This window comes from Lissotriton vulgaris, chromosome 3_1 (genome assembly GCF_964263255.1).
Source record: "Lissotriton vulgaris chromosome 3_1, aLisVul1.2, whole genome shotgun sequence".
Taxonomy (NCBI): domain Eukaryota; kingdom Metazoa; phylum Chordata; class Amphibia; order Caudata; family Salamandridae; genus Lissotriton; species Lissotriton vulgaris.
In genome coordinates, this window is record NC_141689.1 from 1,862,192,465 (window position 1) to 1,862,215,464 (window position 23,000).

The window sequence follows — 23,000 nt, forward strand, 5'->3', positions numbered from 1 at the left end:
ACCTGGCTTGGTTCTAGAAAATAAAATATAACTAAACAATATTTTAAACTAATACAATTGGTCTGAGTTTAGTCTTCGAGTGTGCGACATAATTTCTTGCCTAAGTGTGTACAATAAATGCTTAAGTGCAGGTAACAACCTCTTTTTAACATCATGTAAACGGCTTATTCCGTGTGATTTAGCAATGTCGATTAAACTAAGAAGTCAGTTTCATAAGGTGCATTATTCTCTTTCTAGCACCTTACAAACAAGAAATGGTTTTAAATTTTAAAGAACACGCATAACTCTCGGCATTGAAAAAACGATTTGGTCTGTTCAGACTCCGCGCATGAAAGGTATAAGCAGAATATTAAATGTTCATTTTTGAACTGTGAGGGAGAGACCAAAATTATTTTTTGTTTTCAATCTGACTAATTTCGATCTAATATATGTTATCCATCTCTCTACAGTGTTTAAAACGAAGTCTACATCTCTACGCCGTTTTAACTTCAGAAACCTTTCTTTCTCTGTAAAGTTCTAAAGGTAAGAACTATAGACTCAAAATGAATTAAAAACTTGATTTTAGAGATCTGAATCAATTCTGTTCAAAACCTTCAAAAAGATAGGCTTCCCTTATCCCGACTGGCATAAGGAGATATTTTGACTCTTTTTTGTTGTTTACACTTAAGAATTTTGCTGAATTTGTCCTGAGGAAGACACAAAGTATGTGTCGAAACGCGGCGACAGGAACCAGCATCTTCAATTAATTTTGGGAATTATCAATGTGTCATCAATTCCGTGATTAATGTACAATCTCTATATTGTAGATTTGTCTTTTAAAAAAAACGAATTTTCATCTCTTTTTTTAAACATGTGTATTATTGAATATGTTCATATCAATTTTTATAAATGTAATTACATTTTCTATGTTATCATATAATAATTTTCCTTGTGGTGTGTCTACCTCCCTGTATAATTTTGTCAGACATTGTGTTTTCTATTTTGCCTGGGCTTTTACCCTTGCACATGATTGCTTTACCCTGACCCAGGAAATTTATCTCATTCAGGGGGTCCTTGTTACTTTACCATAATAAATGCTTAACACTACCCTCTGATCAAGCCTTACTGCTCGCCCACACTACCACAGATGGAGAATAAGGTATTATCTACTTTTACCTCTGCCTACCTTTGGGGACCCCTTGGATTCTGTGCACATTTTACCTTACTTTATTTTGCATATGCAGGGCCAGCTTCCTACACACACTCATTGAACAATGTGGAGTCGTGTCACAAGCCCAAACACCAAAGACACATTGTCAATGTGAAATCCAATGTATTTTTTTGACGTCATAGAGTCTGATGCGGTTTACTTAATTTCCTATTTAGTCTTTGTTGGTATGCTTGAAACCCAGATGAAGACAGAGCACCAAACTTTAAGATCAAACAGAAAAGCTAAAAAAATATTAATTTAAGGTGGAGCCAAGCCCTGATTCACGGTGTGTTTTGGGTACAAGATTAAACAACTGGCTATATTCCAAATTCAACATCTGATTGGGGATTAGTGCACCCTATTTTTTAAACAACCTTTAATTGAGCATTTTCACTTATCATTGTGCAATCATCAATGCAGAGCTTGTTATATACAGGCATATTAAACCTTCCCCCTTGACATCTTACATTAGTACATTCAGGTTATATGAATTGTCACCCATTCCCTCTGGCCCTCTCTGTTGTCAACTGCCTTGGTGCCACCACAGCTGCAGTTCCTGTTCTCGGTAGTACCCCTCGCCTTACTGTTATTTGCCCGCTACCCTTTTCGTCCCTTTGTGAGGAAAGGTTCGAGCCTGGCATGTCTTTTGTCCATCTCTTGCAAGCGATCAATACAAAACCCATAAACTCCCTCACCCTGTCAGGCATGTCATATGCAGCAATATTCGATCCATATTCGAGAGGCACTATGTGTTCTGATACTCTCAGTTTGGCATGCCACTCTTTAGTCTTACCATCTGTATCTGACCGGGGACACCCTTTCTCTTCCTGTTCATCCCATTCCCACCCTTCTTTATTCTACTTCTCTCTCCTGGGCCTCCGTGCGGCACATCTTCTGCCTCAACCTCTGGTTCTTTAATAGTTCCACCAGTGCTGTCCATGCCCGAGCTGCTTCCAAAAACTTCTCGCTACCAGCCTTCTTGGCTGTCCGTAGTCTCAATGCTCCCTCACACTCTGCCCATTTTAAAACTCCCTCATCCATTTGCTGGAACTAGGACACTCCTGTGCCTTACAGTGGCTTGTGATGTCTCTTTTTGCCAAGATAAGGCCAAAGTCCTGGAACTTGCTTGTCACCTTATTTTAGGCAGTGTGAGGGAACCGATGCAAAAGGAACTACCCCGGGAATGCGTTCACCTCCCTTTCGGTCACCTCTGCTAGCCCAGAGGTCACTATATCCCCGAAGTTCCCCACATCAGGGCAAGTCCAAAACATGTGGAGGAATTCCACTCCCTCTTTGATAGAAGCACAGCGGCATGCCCATGATGTAACAAAGTATATAATATTATGACCTGGTGTGAGGTAAGCCCTGTGGAGGATATAAACGTTAACTAGTTGGAATCTAGTGTTTCTGGTGCCCTTGCTTGCTCGTCCTACCAGTTCCCCCCATGTTTTGTCGGCAATTGGTTCTCCCAGATCTTCCTCCCATTTCTAGTGGAAGGTATTAAAGGCAGGGAGTGTCGCATGACTAAGCTGTCCATATAGATGTGACTGCTTTGAATGGTCCTGCAGCAGTTACTACTTATTGGCACCCTTCTGAAGTGGCCAGCTCGGAGTAGCTCCCTCATCCCCCCCATTGTTTGTGTATCGCTGCTGTGAGGGCAGTATGTAATAGGAAGTCTCCCCCGGTATGTCATACCTCTCTCTGAAATCATTGAATGGCAGCAGGGTTCCTTCTTCGTACAGCATCCCAACCATGGCAGCGCTTGACAGATAGTCAATGAGATCTCTGGGACAGACAGGCACTTGGTCTTGGACCTCTGCAGACTCCTGTTCCAGCATTTACGGATTACTCCCAGCTCGGTAGTCAACTCTTTCTACTGTATGGGAGGCTGCAGCACCACCCGTGATAGAAGGAGCAGTCTAGGCATCGCGTCGCCTTGATGCACTATCCCTCTAACCCGGCTCGCCACCCATTTCGTGAGCCATTGCAGCTGGGCCGCTATATAATAGTACTCGAAGTCCGGCACTGCTAGCCCTCCTGCTGCTTTTGATCCCATAAGTGTTGCAAGTGCTACTCTGCATCTTCCCGCTCCCCATAAGAATGCCACGAGAAAAGCTGTGAGTTGGCCTAACATCCCCACTAAGATCCACACCGGGAGCACCCCGAAGTAATAGAATAGCCACGGCACAGTCACCATCTTGAAGAGGGCAACTCTGCCTGCCACTGATAAGGGTAGGGTCTCCCAGAAATCAAAACTGACTTTTCACCCCTCTCAGTGCCCTCACCACATTGCCCTCTAACAGGTCCTGCCTTGGCAGAGAAGAGAGACAACTTCACCAAGTTCACACTAAGGCCTGCTACTCTTTCGAGCACTGCTAGTAGTTCCCTCGCGCCTTGAAGCTCCTCCCTCACTTTTCGTAGGAATAACAGCCAGTCAGCATATAACGATATGTGGTGTATTTCCTGTTGCTGCCAGGGGGAGGTGTGAAACACCTCCACCCAGAGTGAGCTTTGTTTCTGACATCCGAGAGCATAAATGCTTTCACCCCATGAGGTCAGAAACCTGTATGGTGGTGGCAGGCTGGCAGGGACTGGTCAGCCAATAAACTAGGAGTGGGTCATTTTTCAGGAGGCATCTCTAACATGCCCTCTGAGTGCATTTTATAATAAATCCATCACTGGCATCCGTGTGGGTTTATTGTGCTGAGAAGTCTGATACCACACTTCTCAGTCTTCAGTAAAGCCATCATGGAGCTGTGGAGTTTGTGATTAGAAGCTCCCAGGTCATGTGCTCAAAATGGCGTCACTGTACTTACAATGTCTGTGAATGGCACAGACACTGTAGGGGCATATTGCTCACGCAGATATGTCCTAACCTGTGTTATGGTACACCCTGCCTTTGGGCTGTGATGCCTGTTAGAGGGGTGACTTATCCATGCCACAGGCAATGGTGGTGGGCATGGCACAAAGGGGATGTGTGCCATGTCGACCCTTCAGTTTGGTCTGCACCAAAACATACAGCCTGCAACAGCAGTGTGTGGATGTTAAGGTGAAGCATCTCTGAGGGTGGAATAATACATGCTGCAGCCACCCTCTCTGAGCATAAGGCACATGGAACCAGGGGTACCTTTTACAAGCGACTTACAAGTGGCCCAGAGGTGTGCCAATTGTGGAAACAAAGTAACAGGTTTGGGAAAGAACACAGGTGCTGTGGGGCCCGATTAGCAGGGCCCAAGAACAACCTCAAACAAGTTAGCATCAGGTATCTGGCAAAAAGTTAGACGGTAACCATGCAGAAAGAGGCACTTTTCTACAGTGATAAGTGGTGGACTCTAAAAGGACTGTGCCAGGGAAGAGGCTGAGAGATGCAAGAGGGTGAATTGAGAAAGGGAACAAGATAGGAAGAGGAACAGAGTCAAAAGTGAAACTAATGTGGCTGTCTGGTGTAGTGGAGTCAGGGCCAATAAACAGGTTTGCCCTCACGAAATGGGGTTTCAGAGACACCACTCATGGAAGAGAAGGCAAAGGAAACAGTTGCTTCTAAAAGAAGGGCATTCCTGTAATGTTGCAAAACGACTTTATGTTTATGACAAGTCAAATGGGACCTGATCCTTTACACTTATAACATAAAATTCAGAAATCAACAAATCAGTAAACAGAAAAAAGTGTGAGAAAAATAAAAGATTGATTTTTCCACCCAAAAACTGGAGATCACACAAAAATATCTTTCATTGAGTTTATCAGAAACACATTCATCCAAACCTGGATTGGGAGGAAGGAAGAGCCAGGGCCAAAGATTGCGCTGCTGATTCACTGGGCATTCTCTGGATCTGTGTATCTGCTGTTAAAGCCACACCTTGGAAAAAAGAGAAGCAATGACATCAAACAACCAACTTTGAATCACCATTCATTACAGAAGGTCTATAACTTTTAAAGGGCAATAAAATAACCATCATTTAGATACAGATTCTTATGCTATTGCTTAGATATTCACCGAGACAGCGCACACTGAAAACTGATTTTATTAGGCATTTTCAACTTCCATAAAGCAAATGTTACTTACTAAATATTGACAAGTGACATTGGGTCTTTTCTCAACCCAACTTAATGGGGGAAATGGCAAGAGGATTAGCAATCATTGCTAAAATCTCTTTACAAGCTTTAATTCTGGAAGCAACTTCCGGCAGTTACTTAAAAAGCCATAAAGAGAAAATCTGTTGACAGCCTGTTGCTGGAACTTAGACCTCTTTTACCTCTGACCTAAAGTCCATCGACACCATTGTGTCTCTTATAGAACTCCAATAATGTTCAACTTTAGATCACTATATTAATAAGCAATTTAAATACCTACTCATCTCCCATTGTTTCTACAAGTGCAAAAGAGCGACTAGATCCTTTTTTTTATTTTTTGCCCTAAAAGCATTTGTTCATTTAGCCCCATGATATTCCTAATTAAACCCCAAACATTTTCCATGGAATTAAAAAAAATATTTAGAAATTCACATAAAAAAAGTTATAGGGACCTTATAGTTAGGAACTAAAATAAAAAAAACATAAAAATTCACTAAGAAAAACAAACGTTATGGGGATAATATAGCTAGGTTCAGATTTCAGTCTTACTAAACCTAAACATCAAAACCTTTGGGCATTGAATGGAAGATTTTAGACAGATTCTCCTCCAGTAAAATCCTTTTACTCGACTACAACAAGTTCCATTCTGGACTACACTTTTGAAAGCCTTGCGCTTTTTCCACACATCTCGGGGTTCATAATGGGAGAAAAGGGCGACAGCGACCTCCGCCCCCAGGAATTCCATATAATATCAAATACGCCAAACGTAATCAGGCCAGATACAACTATGGGACCGATCTACTCATTGAATCAAAAAAGGATCAAATGTACGCCAGTTAACTCGACCCCTCAAGCCGAAGCGGCACTCCAACTTTTCGATACTCAAAAATCAACTGCAGTCGGGTACATCACTTACTGGAATCACTTCAAGGCTTCACTGCTAAAAAAACTTGCAGTCACTGTCAACCCAAAAGACAATCCTCGCAAAGAGTGCAGCAAGAACAAACTAAAGAAGGAACAGAGAGCACAACTAAAGAAACTAAAAAGATCAGTAAACTTGACGCCAGGGAAGCTGAGAATAGCCCCTAACAACATCAGCCTACGAGCAGAGTTGAAACTCCACAGGGCAGTGCTCAAACAAACAAAATGGAACATCAAGAGAGATGGTGAAAATGAGCTCTGGGTCAAACTCCTTCATGATATAAACACCAACAACAGCGCCCGCTTCTGGCAAACAGTGAATGGGATCATGCGCCCGCAGTATAAAGAAATAGGATCTCACATCACTGAAGAGATTTGGATCAAATACCTCTCCAGTCACTTCAATGACTACACGGAGCATCCAGGAGCACAAACGAGGACCAATAACGTGATAGAGAGAAACTGTGAAATGCGTACACTAGAGACACTGGGTCAGGCCTCTTTAGGCATAAACATCAACCCCTCAAGGAATTTGAGAATCCAGCAGACAGACTTAATCAAAAAGCAAACAGCCAAAGGCAGGAAAGAAGGTGCCCCGGGACCAAATGGCATCCCACCTGCCCTCTACAAAGCAAAGAAAAAAGAGTGGGCGGACATCATGCAACTTGTATTCATGGAAATCAGGCTACTAAACAGAATCCCAGAATCCTGGAGGGGGTCGACGATTGTTCCTATTTACAAAAAAGGAGACAAGGCTGACCCAAACAACTACCGCTTAGTAGCCCTTCTTGATAACGAGGCAAAATACTTTGCCGGCACCATACTAGAGGATATCGAACTTTGGGCTGAGTCTAATCTGATTATACCACTGATTCAGACTGGCTTTCGGAAAAAAACTGAAACAGCAACAAACATCCTTCCCATTTCGCTAATCATCGACGCAGCAAAATCTTCCAAGCTCCCGCTACACTTGTGTTACATCGATTTCAGTGCGGCAATCGATAACATCGAGAGAGGTAGATTATAGGGGAAACTGGCGCAATGGGGCCTACCGCAGTCGACCCTAAACATGCTGTTGCTTCTCCACACGGAAACCTGGGTGCAGGTGAAACTAGGTAGCGGCACTCACCTGTCCTCAAAAGTAAGAACTACCAAAGGATTTAAACAAGGGTGTGTGCTTGCGCCAATTCTGTTTAACCTTTTTATGGTGGATCTACAGAGAATGCTCGATGCTTGTAACTCCCACTCACCAAGGATAGGAGGGAAAACTCTGAGCAATCTCCTGTATGCAGACAACGTAGTGCTACTCAGCCACACCTACATTCTTCAACGTCTTCTGACTGAAATGAAAAAATACGCCATGGAAAACAACCTAAAAATAAACCTCAATAAGACAAGCACAATTTCAATCAACAGCAACAAAAAACAACAGAAGAGCTGGTCTCTCGGCGGGTTAAAAATTGAGCCAGCTTGCGTGTACAAATATCTGGGAGTCATCTTCGACAAAGAAGGCGCTTTCACGCCCCAGAAGCAGGAAATAAGAAGGAGAGGTTCAATAATTGCTTTGACGATGAAAAACCTGGCAACTCAATTAATGGACCCGACTCTGACCCCGTTCTTGAAAGTAATCAAGGCAAAGCTGCTTCTCTCGATCATCTATGGCAGCGAGGAAATGCGGGGAAGAGACTCCAAAGACCTGGATAGCATACGGGTCAAAGCTTACAGAACAATGTTCTCACTCCTGTCTTTTACATCTCCGGCTCAAATAAGACTTGAGTTTGGCCTGCAAAATCAAGATCTAGCCAGGAACGGGGCATACATCATTTGCTTGCACAAACTTAGAAGCGCCACAACAGATACACTAAACTCTCTGCTATGGCAGGATATATAAAGCAGGAAGCAGAGGCAAGAACTTATCTTGAAGCAGCATTGGAAGCCCGAAAACTCTCAGAGCTCTGGGACATACAACTCGGGAATATTACTTTAAAAAAACTAGTCTGGAAAAATGTTAAATCACTCTCCTTACTGGAGGACAAGGCACTACTCTCAAAAAGATTGCATGCATGGATGACCCTAAACACTTATAAATCGCCAACACCACAAATATACTTCAATCAGGGTTATCAGAAAGCCACAAAAATGCACTTCTTAAAATACAGACTAGTAATTCTGCCAAGTACTGAGCACCAACCGCCATGGCTCAGGAAAGACGGAAAAGAGACCTGCATGCTATGCAACTCAAAGAATGGTGACATTCTTCATGTAATCTGCTCATGCACAGAACTGCAACAAGCACGTCAACTGCTTCTTAAAGATCAACTCAAGCAAAAAGGGATCAGCACTAGCAGGCAAGCGGTGCTCGCCTGCCTAAATCCGTTAAACACCAAACTAAACTGCAGACTGGTGAAATTTCTGGCAACGGCCGAACGAAGAACGCCAAGTCTGCCAAAACTGGGGGACAACACTACAGTCTCAGGTCAATCAGCCGACTGACAATAGTACCCAAGGGCACATTCAGTGCACATGTCCGTCCAGCACTAGAGGGTCATTCTTGAGAAACACAAAACGCTAGTGGATAAAACAGCACACAGCCGAACAGGATGGGAACAATCTAATATGAGGATCTGTACCGCTTACCACTCAGTGTAAAAAGTGTGTTGATCAGTCTTATTGAGTTAATTCTGTGTAAATTGTAACGAAATGCCAATTTTATGATATATTTTAATGGTTTCAAATAATTATGTTTTAAGAATTTTGTAAAACGCACTGCAAAGGTTTTAATTAACTATGAATAATAAACTAAACTTTAAAAAAAAACTTCACACGTTTTTTCCTTGTACTGTATGCCTATACATTGTATATTAAGACATCTTATCGCAAAATTGACAATATGTTTTTGAATAGACAGGAAGGCTAAAACATGCGTTTTTTATGTGGGGTTACTTGCTGGGCCTGCATTGGTCATCTGTGAGCCTCTTCAGCAATTTGTTTTATTTTATAAATGAACAAACGTAAACACATAATAGCATACTTTAGCAGTGTGTGAGAGATGCACTTACCGGCAGCAAATTGCCTTAAACAAGCTCTTCAGATACAGTTTGTTCTGGACTAGATGCTGAAACACTTACACCTTAAACCCTGATGCAGCTCTCAAAGGTGCACCACTGCAAGACAACGATAGCGCGTCAGCCATTTTTTCCAAAACACTAGCTATCTTAGTGCCCATGTTCCAGGTTATACGTTTATTCTTATTGAAATGTAAGGCTTCTGATGCAGTGAGGTTAATAAGGCCAAATTATCCCCTGGGACCTGCCCCTCACAGGAAACATTATATAAAACAGGCGTGGGAGCCCGAATGTTTGAAAAAAGAAAGAAAACGTTTTGGCAGGGGTGGGGTCGTAGCACTACGCCTAGGGGGGTAGGGTATTCCTACACTGCCCCCTTCTCTTTTTTCATCTTTTTGCTTGGAATTTGCCTATGTCTGAGTCCCAAGATGGCTGCCAACATTTCCTGATTGACAGGATTTTAATGGAGGAGAATCTGATCAGGAGGATTCGCAGAAAGGGCGCGTCCCTAGATATACACATTTGTATTTCTTTTAATGCCTTAAAAACTACTGAATGGATTTACTCCAAATAACAAAAAGCATTCTTTCTGGACCAAGAACTAGCTTTCTGTCAAATTTGATGTAATTTTGTACAGCAGTTCGGGCTGCAGTCGTGTTCAAAATCCCTATAGGAATTAACATGTGAAAAGCCCTTTTTTTGACCCTCCCTTTTTCTCAGCCCCTGTTGAACGGATCACTCTGAAACATTCTATGCACAATAAGACTCAGTTGTGCACTTTTTTTGTACAATTTCGTGAAGATTCGTCAAACGGCACCAAAGTTATTGGCAAGTCACAAAACGCTTTTCCTATGAAAACTAGATGTAATTACAGAGGTATATATTTTACATGTGTGTGTGATAGCGCTCGTTATTTAGGTAGTTTTCCCATGCATTACAGAATTAACACAGTCATGGGTACTAGTTGGTTCTGATGGAGGATTTCTACAGCTTACAAGGTCTGCAGAGTTGCCAGCAGGAATGCTGGTTGATGCTATGACAGAGGTGATACAACTTGCAGAAAGACATGAAATGTCCAAAGCCTGTGCTCCCTGCACCTTCCTCAGATCACTGGGCTGTGAGTTCTAAAACTTATTATGTGAATCTTGGTTAGGTATTGCCTCAAAAATGTGTGTATTATTTTCCTCATTATCAGTATCTTTACCAGGCAGGCTTACTGATAGTTTTGTGATAGCGTCAATAACATCATATGGCACAAGATTGGGATTCTCGTTTACATTTAGTGCAGTCCCCAAGACGCTGCTGGAGGAGCTTTGTTTATCCTTATTGCCAGTCATAGTCTGTAGCCATTGAGTAAGATCCTCTTTCAAATGTACCTTGTCTCAAGCAAAGGGTGGCATACCAGAAGCAGTGCCCGAGTCCAAGAAGCCACCTACCTCTCTGTGCGTTCAATGGAAGGCAAACGCCATATTGTACATGGCAATACTGGCCTTCCCTTTAGCAGAAGATCAGCCGTGGACTTCCAGAACCTTCTTGAAGGTGAAGGGCTGCTTGCACTTCACAAGATCCAGCAGTAGCTCTGGCAGCCAGCCCTTGAAAGCCATTGTGGGAGCGCAGATAGCATCCTGGTGCAACAGAAGCCTTGCTCATCTACCAGAGAACTATGGAACAACAGCGTGCTTGATGGGTCCGTCTGAAGGAGGTTAGTGATGTGTCCATAAGCACATACCACCAGGAGCATACTAGAAATATCCCATGAGGAGATGGAGGTGGAAGGAATATGCTACTTACCAGTATGCATCTGTTCTTGGCATGTAGGGCTGCTGACATTCATATTTGTGCATAGATCGCCGCCTAGTGTTGGATCCGGATGATTGCACTTTGTTGTCCTGGAAGAGTCTTCGAAGTGTCACGAGATAGGTGACTCCTCCCCTGGAATACAGTGCGCATGGGCATCCTGTCCATCCTCAGATTGTTTTTCGCCATTGCGGCAGAGATGGAGATAGGAAAGTAAGAGATGGCCATGCAAAAGATAATGCTGCAGCTGCGACAGGCACCGTGGAGGAGGGCAGGCGATATGAATGTCAGCAGCGCTACATGCCAAGAACAGATGCATACTGGTAAGTAGCATATTCCGTTCAAGGCATGTGGGCTGCTGAATTCATATCTGAGCATAGACTGTATAGCAGTATCTCCTCTAGTGGTGGTTACCTGTGCCAGCTGCAGCAGTTTGAAAAAGAGTTTTGAGGACAGCTTGCTGTTTTGCTTGCACGTCTACACAGTAGTGTTTTGTGAAAGTGTGTATGGTAGTCCATGTGGCTGCCTTACATATGTCTTCAAGAGGAATATTCTCTAGGAAAGCCATGGATGCCCCCATTTTTCTTGTAGAGTGTGCTCTTGGGGGGACGGTTAAAGTGCGTTTGGCCTTTTGATAGCATATTTGAATGCATTTACCTATTAATCTGGCTATTCCGGACTTTGAAATTGGATTTCCTTTATTTTGCGGTGAAAAAGCAACAAATAATTGCTTTGTTTTTCTAAATGATTTCGTTCTGTCCACATAATAAAGCAGAGCTCTCTTTACATCTAGTGTGTGTAGGGCTCTTTCGGCTACTGACTGTGGATTTTGAAAGAACACTGGCAATTCTATTGATTAATTGATATGAAAATTGGATACAAGCTTTGGCATAAATTTTGGGTTTGTTCTAAGAACCACCCTGTTTGCATGTACTTGCATGAAAGGTTCTTGAATTGTTAGTGCTTGCAATTCGCTAACTTGCCTGAGTGAGGTAATGGCAATCAAGAATGCCACCTTCCACGTTACAAATTGCAGTTCGCATGAGTGTAGGGGTTCGAAAGGAGGCCCCGTGAGTCTGGTGAGCACTACATTTAGGTTCCAGACTGGTGAAGGTGGGTGTCTTGGAGGAATCACCCTTTTGAGACCCTCCATAAAAGCCTTGATGGCTGGTACTCTAAACAGTGAAAGGTGTTGCATGTTTTGAAGATATGCTGCTATAGCAGCGAGGTGTAGTCTTATGGAAGAGTATGCTAGGTTGCATCTTTGAAGATGCAGCAGGTAACATATAATGTTCTGTATGGAAGCATCCAATGGGTTGATTTGGTTATTGTTGCAGTAAATAACAAATCTCTTCCATTTGGCTGCATAGCACGCTCTTGTAGTTGGTCGTCTTGCCACCTTAATGATGTTCATGCAGTCTGGAGGCAAGTTAAGGTATCCAAATTCTAAGACTTCAGGAGCCAGATCACTAGGTTCATCTGATTGGGATCTGGGTGTCTGATTTCTCCATGGTTCTGAGTTAGAAGATGGGGTGCGAGGCACAGCTGTTGATGAGGAACTACTGAAAGCTCCAGGAACGTTGTGTACCATGGCTGTCTCACCCATGTGGGAGCAACTAGGATTAGTGTGAGTGACTGTTGCCGCAGTTTGCGTGCCACCAGCAGAATCAGCGGTGCTGGGGGAAAAGTGTACGCAAATCTGCCTGACCAGTTCATCCATTTCGCATTGCCCTGTGACAACGGATGTGAGAATCTGGCGGCAAAGTACTGGCATTTCGAGTTTTCTTTTGTGGCAAACAGGTCCATCTCTGGATGACCCCACTCTTTGAAGAATGGCTGGAGAACTTGGGGGTCTGCTATCTGATGGTGTTTCCCTGGAAGGTGTTCTGCTAGGAGAAAGATGTCCTTTGGACTTGCCCACTTCCATATGCTCTGTGCCAAGTGGTACAGCTGTGGAGAGTGTGTTCCTCCCTGTTTCTGGATATAGTACATTGCGGTCATGTTGTCCATCCGGATGAACCCAGTCTTGCTGTACAAATATTTTTGGAATGCTTTCAGGGCTAGGAATATCGCTAGCAACTCTAGTTGGTTGATATGCAGTTTCTTTTGTTTGGTTATCCAGAGCCCTTGAACTGTCTAGTGCAGGAGGTGGGCTCCCCAGCCTATCAGTGATGTGTCCGCTGTTAGTACTAGTTGTGGAACCGGCTCTTGGAACAGTCGCCCCTTGGAAAGGTTTTGTGGGTTCCACCACTGTAGAGAGTTGTAAGCTCGACTGTCTACCAACACTAGGTCTTTTATTTGTCCTTGAGCCTGGTTCCACTGCCGTGCTAGGCATTCTTGCAATGGACGCATTTGAAGTCTGGCATGGGGGACAATGCATATGCAGGAGGCCATCATGCCTATGAGCTGCATGAAGACTCGAGCTGGCAGAGAATGTTGTGGCAGAAATTTGCGGATGAGCATCTGCATGCTGCCTATCCTCGCTGAGTATAGGTATGCCTTTGCCACTGAGGTATCTATAGTGGCTCCCAGATATTATTGTGTGTGGGACGGTTGCAGATGTGATTTTGGGTAGTTTATCTAAAAACCTAGGTTGTGTAGCAGCTGAAGTGTTTGAGACATGTGTCTTGCACAATCTTGGTACGATTTTGCTTGTATTAGCCAATCGTCCAGATACGGGAACACATGGATGTGTTGCCTCCTGAGATGTGCAGCTACTGTCGCTAAGCATTTTGTAAACACTCTTGGAGCCGTGGTTACCCCGAAGGGCAGAACCTTGAATTGCTAGTGTTGACCTTCTATTGTGAACCTGAGATATTTTCTGTGAGCTGGATGGATGGGTATGTGAAAATACGCGTCCTTGAGGTCCAATGTTGCTAGGAAGTCTCCTTGCTGTAGCAACAGGAGCACTTGCTGTAGTGTGATCATATGGAAGTGCTCCGAAAGTATGTATTGATTTAGGGGTCTGAGGTCCAATATTGGTCTGAGGGAACCGTCCTTCTTGGGAATAAGGAAGTATAGGGAGTATACTCCTGTCCCTTGGTGTTGGAAAGGGACTGGCTCTATGGCCCCCTTTTCCAGCATGAATTCACCTCTTGTTGCAGCAGAGTGATGTGTCCTTTGGACATAGGACGGTGTCGGGGTGGTATATTTGGTGGGGTAGAAGTGAGTTCCAGGCAATAATCATACTGGATAGTTTGTCTCACCCACCTGTCTGTGGTAATTGCGTTCCAGACAGGTAGGAATTGTTGGAGTCTGCCCCCGACTGGTGTTAGGTGGTCTGGAGGTAGTCACTGTTTTGTGGCAGTGGAGGCTCTGGTGTTATTGCCTCCACGTCCTCTTCCCTTATTATTGTTGCCCCTATAACCTCCTCTGTTGGAGTTTTTGGTAAAGGAACCTTGTGTGTTGCTTTTGTATGAAGATGACGTTTTGAGAGGTATTGCCTCGTGTAGCTGCCCTGTATGAGGAGCGTCGCAAAGGAACTTCTATGTTGCTGAAACTGCAATGCACCCATTGACTTTGCGGTTTCTGTGTCCTTCATTTTATCTAAAATGGTGTCGACAGCAGTGCCAAAAAGTAAGTCTTGATTGACGGGCTGGTTAAGAATGGTGGACTGCACCTCGTTCTTAAAGCCCAAAATACGCAGCCATGCATGACGTCGTAGTAAAACACTAGTGTTAATAGACCTGGCTGCGGTGTCTGCTGCGTCAAGCGCACATTTGATGGAGGCGTTTGTAATGAATTTGCCCTCCTGTATGAGGTCATCAGCTTGGGCTTTAAAAGGCTCAGGCAGGTGTTGCATTAAGCTTTCAAGCTGGTCATAGTGTGCCCTGTCATAACGAGCTAGCAGAGCTTGTGTATTTGCAATCCTCCATGAATTGGAGGCCTGTGCAGCTACCCTTTTACCTGAGGCTTCTAGAATCTTTGATTCCATATCGGGTGGAGGGGCTTCCCCCATTGTCTGTGAGTTGGCCCTTTTGCGTGCATTAGCCACCACCAGTGAGTCTAATGGTAATTGCCCTCTGATGTAGGTAGGCTCTGTAGGGGCTGCCCTATACTTCTTCTCAATCCTGGGATTGATTACCCGAGCCCTGGCTGTATCTTTAAATATGTCAGGTGCGTGTTTTAACACTCCCTTTAACATAGGAAGTGTTCTGACACTTTTTTCTGAAGTAGGGAAGGTGTCAAATAAGAAGTCTTTTTCTACAGGGTCATTATGCATGTCTACATTGTGGTACTGCGCTGCCCTGTCTATTAGTTGGTTGAAGACAATGGTGTCATCAGTAGGTGACAGCTTAGTTGGATAAGAGGGGACATCAGGGATGGGATGGGTGTTATAAGGGTCAGTTGGCCCCTCCCATGGTTCATTTTGGGGGTCAGGATCCTGTGGGTAATCATAATCAGGCTGTGGATCCTCCCCCTGTGTTTTCCTCATTGTCCCCATAGTGAGAAGGAGAGTAACGAGCAAAAGGTGTAGTAGGCATAATGAGATAGAAAGGAATGAAGGGTCTGGAGGGAGAAGTCCCAAAATCCTTCTTCTTCAGTGGAATAGGGGAATGAGAGTCAGTGTCCAGTGGCCTCTTCTTCCTGTGCAGGACTGACTTTACCAGTCTCAGGAGAGAGATAGAGAGATAGAGAGATAGAGAGATAGAGAGATAGAGAGATAGAGAGATAGAGAGCGTAAGAGTGAGGGCCATAGATAGATAGATAGAGATAGATAGAGATAGAGAGATAGATAGAGATAGAGAGATAGAGGGCGTAAGAGTGAGGGCCATAGATAGAGAGATAGAGAGATAGAGGGCGTAAGAGTGAGGGCCATAGATAGAGAGATAGAGAGATAGAGGGCGTAAGAGTGAGGGCCATAGATAGAGAGATAGAGAGATAGAGGGCGTAAGAGTGAGGGCGATAGAGAGATAGAGAGATAGAGAGATAGAGAGATAGAGAGATAGAGGGCGTAAGAGTGAGGGCCATAGATAGATAGAGAGATAGATAGATAGAGGGCGTAAGAGTGAGGGCCAGAGAGAGATAGAGAGATAGATAGATAGATAGAGAGATAGATAGATAGAGATAGATAGAGAGATAGAGGGCGTAAGAGTGAGGGCCAGAGAGAGAGAGAGAGAGAGAGAGAGAGAGAGAGAGAGAGAGAGAGAGAGAGAGAGAGAGAGAGAGAGAGAGAGAGAGATAGATAGATATATATATCTATCTATCTATCTATCTATCCTGGTCGTCTGATGGATCTGGATGGAAGAGTTCTTCCTCTACAGTCCTCGGTTGTGTATTTGACTTTTTGGGTCAATAAGCACCTTCTGCTTTGACGACTTTTGGTGCTTTAGTGGTTTTCTTCAGCTCGGGCCCTTTCTTCGGGTCGACGAGTGATTTCGGGTCGACCGGGTCTTTCGGTTCGACGAGTTTCTTGTGCTCGACAGGCTTTTTTGGTTCACTATCTTTTCCTGAGTCTATGGTCTTTTTGGGATCGACTGGTGTTTTCGGAGCACATGCGTTTGGGTCGATAGCCTTCTCCGGCCGGGTTACAGGCTTCGATACAGCACCCTTTCCATCGGCGACCTTCTTCGGTTCGGCGACTTTCGGTACAGCTAGCTCGTTCAGGTCGACAACCTTTTTCGGATCTGCGCCCTTTGGCTGGGTGTTCTTGTTCGGTTCTGCAACCTTCTTCGGGTCGACGGTTTTCTTTGGGCCGACGCCTTTAGGCTGAACGGCCTTTTTCGGGTCGATGGTTTTCTTTGGGTCGACGCCTTTAGGCTGTACGGCATTCTTCGGGTCAACGCCTTTCTGGCCGACTACCTTCTTGGGCTCTGGAACCTTCTTAGGGACGACTTTACTTGGCCCTGGGGTCTCTGAAGGGTTAGGTTTCGGTTTCGGAACCGAGCGGGATGGCAGGGCTGTCGAATGTTTTTTCGGATCTTGGCTAAGGCCTTTTGGCGATGCCTCGACCGGAGCCTTCGGTAACGGGGTAATTGGTGTCGGGGGCAGTGTACTCACGATTTGCCCCGGTGGGATCTCGTCATCGGAGTCCGAGTAGTCCTTGACAGTGACGATGTCTAGCTCCGAATCTGGAGCTTCTGGAAGTTCTTGGTCATCATCGAAGATGTTGTCCGGGTCCAGTGCCTGTCGATGCATCTCTTGTCTAGCGGTCCGTCGAATCCGTATGGTTTTCTTCGACCGAAATTGGGCGCAGGCTGGGCAGGATTCTTCCTTATGGTTTGGTGAAAGGCACTTGTTGCATACTGAGTGCTTGTCAGTAAGCGGGAACTTGGAGTGGCATTGTGAGCACCTTTTGAACAGGCTCCTTCCCATCGACAACAGGCCCAACGGCCCGCGTCGACGACCGGATCGAGATGGAAAGCTTGATCGAGTCAAGAGGTACCGAGCGAGAACAATACCGTCAAAGTCGAAGGCCGTTTGGCCTTTAGAAAAGTTTTGTTTCGATTCCGAAGTTGGAGTATAGGAGTAACATCCGAACCCAATGGCGGAAAAAAACAATCTGAGGATGCAGAGGATGCCCATGCGCACTGTAGTCCAGGAGAGGAGTCACCTAGCTCGTGATACTTCGAAGACTCTTCCAGGACAACAAAGTGCAATCATCCAGACCCAACACTAGGCGGCGATCTATGCACAGATATGAATTAAGCAGCCTACATGCCTCGAACATTATAGAATATGTTCTAAAGCGCCCAGCAATGACTACTCTGTCAGACTACTCTCCTTATGTGATCTGCACCACACAGCCAACCGCCATGTTTCTAATATTTTATACACTATGCAACACAAACAAATGGTTTATAGTCCTGCAGAAATACCTGTAAAAGATTTTATCCACATAGAACTACCGCACTACTACCAGATGATATGGTGTTAAACAAGGTATGAAATTCTAAATCCTATGGTTGTTTCATGAGAATGCATTTTTAACGATTTAATTTCCAAAGAAAAACACTCCAATTGGGGAGGTGGGCAACCTTTCCTGATCGGAAAAATAGGGAATGCGTCTCAAGAAACACTGCATACTTCAACCTCTAAGAACTTTTCATCTGAGAAAAAAACATATCTACTCACCTGAAGTAACTGTAGTATTTTTAGTCTCTTCTGCATTCTTTAGTGGCCAGCTCTTTGGGTTATTACTGCTACCGACAGGACTTAGTCTGGGTCATGCCTTGCTTATCTCTGTAGTGTCAGGACAAATGACGACAGAGTGTACTCGATGGGATCCATGGGACTATTCATGGCATTGTGGAAAGCAGGAATAAGCAGCGGTAAAAATGAGTGGAACAGAGGTTAAATCTGCCCTTACCAGAGGAAACAAAGGAAGTGGGTGGTACCAAAATGGCCTTTTCTTTACTAAGCAAGAACATGAAAATGGGCCTCTTTATAAATTGTAAATTGATACTTGTATAGCGCACTACTCACCCGCAAAGGTCTCAAGGCGCTTGTACGAATACCGCTGTGGAACCCATCCTGGCTTTCCCTGTGAGGCGTCCACTCCTGGGCACCCCCAAGGTGGAGGCCAGGCATCCTTAGCGTTGTGGGGGCCGTTGTGGAGATTAAGCAAGCTATTGCAAGCTATTGCCCAGAGTTGCAGAGTGGGACTCCATGATTGGAATAGGCACCGAGGCGAGAATTATCAGGTCTGTGGAATTTTAAGCCCAAGACCCGCCGAGGCGGGAAATTGAACCCTGGTCCCGGGCTAGACCTCTGCATCAGGGTCTGCCGCTCTAATCATTGAGCCACACTTCTCCACCTGGGTTCCAGGGGAAAGGCCCTCTTGACCCTCATTATAAGAGTTCATGCATAGCATACTGATGTCCGTACCCATCCCATCAGTAGAAAGCCATGGGAAACAAAACGAGGCCCCATGTTTTGAGTGCACTAACAATACAGGAGACAAAGAGATACACCCAGGGACTATTAGTGCTGCCCATCAGAGACAACTAGGGCATCCAATCACAGCCAAAATGGGGAGTTGCAGGCCCTCTATGGAGGCCGCCTTAGTTTTGGAAAATGGGTGCGTAGAAAAACAAAACTTGCGAAGGACCAGCTGCTTAGATTTTACTAGGAAAGTGTTAAATGCAGCTCTTGTGGCACATATGCAAAGATGTCAGGTGGAAAGATAAATAAAAGGAAAAAACGTGAGTATTGCTAGATAGCCAGTAGTTGGGTTCAAACATGATCAGACTAGAAGCAACATAGGCACTGTCATACAACTACCTGGTCACCAGAAAATAAACAGCAAGTTGAATTAGGGGCATGACGGAGAAGGTCCGCTGGGCATAAGGGACAGAACATAAACAGCAAGTCAAATCAGGGGCATGACAGAGAAGGTCTACTGGGCATAAGGGACAGACAAGTAGTACATCAACTGAGAGGTTCAGACCAAAAATAGCCTTATTGCAAAGCCAATTTCCATTGCTCTTGCAAAGGGATATTATAATGCAAAATTTTTTAGATTCAAGCAGCGTTAAAAATAATGCTTCTGCGTGCTACAAGTAATACTAATAGTTAGAAAGCATGAATTCTACTTAAATAAAGGCAACAGATTTTCTTTTGGGGAGAAAATCTACATTTACTAATGCAACTCTAATTTTGGCCACAGAGGAAAGGCAAACTGTAATTTCTGAAAAGAGGAAAGGGGTAATTTTCAACACAGCTGCATTAGAAGTAAAACAGGAGAAGGAGATCATAAGCTGCCATTTCTCCATCTTGAGCCACAAAATCAAATAGCATATAAAACAAAAGTAAATTCATTTCAGACTAACCAGGACCTGATGGATACGGAAGGGTTCCTGTCGCTGCATACTCAGATTCCTGACCTAAAAGAAAAAAATAAAAGCTAGTTAATCCTCAACTAGAGCAGGCTTGTAACATAGACAACAGCTTACTCTCACTCATCATTTACATCACACAATAAAAGGTTTCCTTATAAACTGAAGTAAAGGCCCTCCCAGTTACCAGTCAATCTGCATAGTACAGAATACATTTCAGACAAAGCTCCCGAAGCAAAAACAAACATTAAGGAAGTTTTTTTTATTCTTGCTTCATGTTTAGGTTTATGGAACAGAATTAAGATATTAAGGGAAGACTTAAAGAAACTATTATCACTGATAAGGGGATGCAACAATGAGGGTGTGGGTGGCAGGGACCAAAACAAAGCGCATGAAACGCGGGGGAGCAAACGGCTAACAGACAGCAACATGGGTAGGGGGGGGGGGCACAAGGGCATAAAAGCAATGGCATAAAAGCAATGTAGATGGTATAATCAGACAAAGCTACCACATAGGAGGGCAGCGGAGAAGTACTGAGGCAGCAAAAGAGCAACAGGGCCAAGCTTGACAGAGGGGGTGGAGCACATAAGGAAGACTGCTACAAAACATGAGCAAATAAATGAGTGACAATGAAGCCAACTAATGCTTAAACAACGGGAAGGCTCCAAGCCTCTGTAAGATAACAATATGTCTCGCAAGAGACAGCTCATGCTACTAGGCAAATCCTAAAATGATCTTAGAGATTGAAAAATTAATTGTGCATCTTTAGCACAATTATACAGCTAGGTAGACAGTGAACTATGTCGGGATACACAAATGACTGTAGACTCATATAGATCTGATCCGAATTGTTCACAGTTTTGATCCACTGTCCTTAAGCAATGATCTAAACCAGTCTCCTGTGACCCCCACCACAGTGAACTTCATTAGTCTAAACTGATGAATGCCTTAAGAAATTGCTAATGGCACTAACATGTGGAGAAACTTCCTGTGCACATTCCTGTACACGTTGCTTTATTACAGCAGTTGGGCAGGGGCACACCTGTAGCGACGATTCAAAACCATAACACTTGCTCCTGAAAATACCTTATCAGTGATTTTCTTTGTACTCATTGCAGCACTGAAAGGAATCCATACCAAAGCTCAGCACGGACTACAAAAGATTGTGTTTTCCTTAAAGGGGGCGAGGAGGGGGGGGGGGGGGGGGGGGTTGAGGGAAGAGGGTTTGGGACTCAGGATGTCGAATGCAAAATTGTGGCAGCTGTCAACTGTAAGATTTAAACAGGTATTCACAAAGCCAATAGGTTTGGTGTTGCCTGCCAGCCTTTTGGCATTTCCCTGTATTATTTTGTCATGGTTTTTGCAATACGTTATTGTTCAAGAAGCTGCCCAGCCCTCATTAGATCAAAACAAATTTATAAAAACCAATTTCCACAAAAAAACTACACCTTACCCTGGTGCACCCAGCATTGAAGGAAACTACCTTGTGTTGATGTGCTCGTTGTGAAAGGGAAGCATGCTATAACTCATATTGAGCTCAGTCAATGGCTGGAGTGGGCTAGCATTACGTCTTGGTGCATGCTGGAGTGAGTGGAGAAGACATGTGAATGACACAATCAATAACTAAGGGAGAATGCCTTGCTTAAAACCTCCATAAGTAACTATGTCACACATACTTTCAGTAAAGTCAAAAGTCTTGACTAACACAGACCTAAAAGTCATCAGTCTGGCATTGGCTGCTAGCCTCACCTTTGAGAAAGAAGGCAATAAAGAAGGGAATAAAGTAAGGAAAGAAAAAAGAAAAAAGGAAAGAAAAAAGGAAAGAAAAAAGGAAAGAAAAAAGGAAAGAAAAAAGGAAAGAAAAAAGGAAAGAAAGAAAGAAAGAAAGAAAGGACGAAGGGCAAACAAAGTAAAGAAGGCAAAAAAGAAAGGAGGGAAAATGAAAAAAGAAGGAAGACGGAAAGAAAAAAAATTAAGGCAAGTAAGAGAAGAAAGGAAGGCAAAAAAGAAAGATAGAAAGAAAACAAAAAAAAGAGCCAGAAATAAGGAAGAGAGAAAAAAGGCAAAAAGACAGAGGGAAAAAAGGGAAAGGCAAGAACACAACAAGTAAAGAAAGGCTAAAAATGAAGGAAGAAGGAAAAAAGAAGGGAAGAAAAGTAAAGAAGGCACAAAATAAATTATAAATAATAAAAGCCCCAAAAGAAAGACTGAAAGGAAAGAGCATAACAATGAAAAGATGAATCTAAGCAAAGAAAAGAGGGAAGGCAAAAAAGGAAAGAAATAAAAAGGGAAAGGCAGAAGAGAAAGAAAGAAGCAACAAAAGAAGGAAAGAAGGCAAGAATGAAGATATAAGAAGGCAGAAAAACAATAAAGTAAAAAAAAACAAAGTAGAGAAAAGGGAAAGAAGGAAAGAAAGATGATGGAAAGAAGGAAGGAAAGATGGCTCACAACATAAAATACTGGATATTAAAACCTAAATTACACCCCACCTATGTTTAACCCCTTCCATGCTGATGACGAACCCCAGCCGTCATGCACTACGGTGCTCGTGTGCTGATGACGGCTGGGGTTCGTCACGGCCCGCCCCTGTTCGTGTTGTTTACAGCACACCAGGGGAATCGCGGCCGCATGGAAGGGGTTAAATAAAACTGGTACAAGTGTGCCACAAATTAAAAACCATAAGGTTTGGTCTTCTTTCTGGGAAAAGTTTATCAAAGTACCATTGGTAAAGCAGACTCCAAGAACACATTATGGTATGCTGTGAAACAGAAGCAGTCCACCTCAAAAAGAATTTACAGCATCAGAGGAAGGAGGCATGAACTGATAAATCTGGAATGTGCCCTGTGCTCACTTCAAATGGGTACTACTGTCAAATCAGGCAACACTGGCCCTAAAGGGAACTCCTTGTGTGGAAGTGCACCCTGTAAAAGAGCAATATGTAGTCCCTCAAACTGGCTGTAGATAGCTGGCTCTTTATGTGATACTAGCAGCCCGTCCCGATGTTGTCCGGGGATGAAATAGAATGTGTGCAATGGTTGTAATAGGCAAGCAAAATTTATTTTAAGATTTCACGGTATACAACATGTCTTTTACCTGTTTTGTGAAGTTGGTCATATACGGTAACGTTACTTGGTAATTTCTGTGCAATATGGGCGTCCGCTTGTGCATGGACTGTTAGGA

General features: G+C 43.9%; 1 protein-coding gene across 1 annotated transcript in view; it reads right to left on the reverse strand.

Moving 5' to 3' along the window:
• The window catches only part of PLRG1 (pleiotropic regulator 1), a 165,243-nt gene that overhangs the window by 84,387 nt on the left and 57,856 nt on the right, over positions 1-23,000 (reverse strand). The window contains exons 4-5 of the mRNA XM_086962327.1: positions 19,815-19,868; positions 4,952-5,045 (exon numbers count right to left, since the gene is read on the reverse strand). Of these exons, the coding sequence (XP_086818453.1) occupies positions 4,952-5,045; positions 19,815-19,868 (148 nt within the window). The remainder of the gene's footprint in view (positions 1-4,951; positions 5,046-19,814; positions 19,869-23,000) is intronic.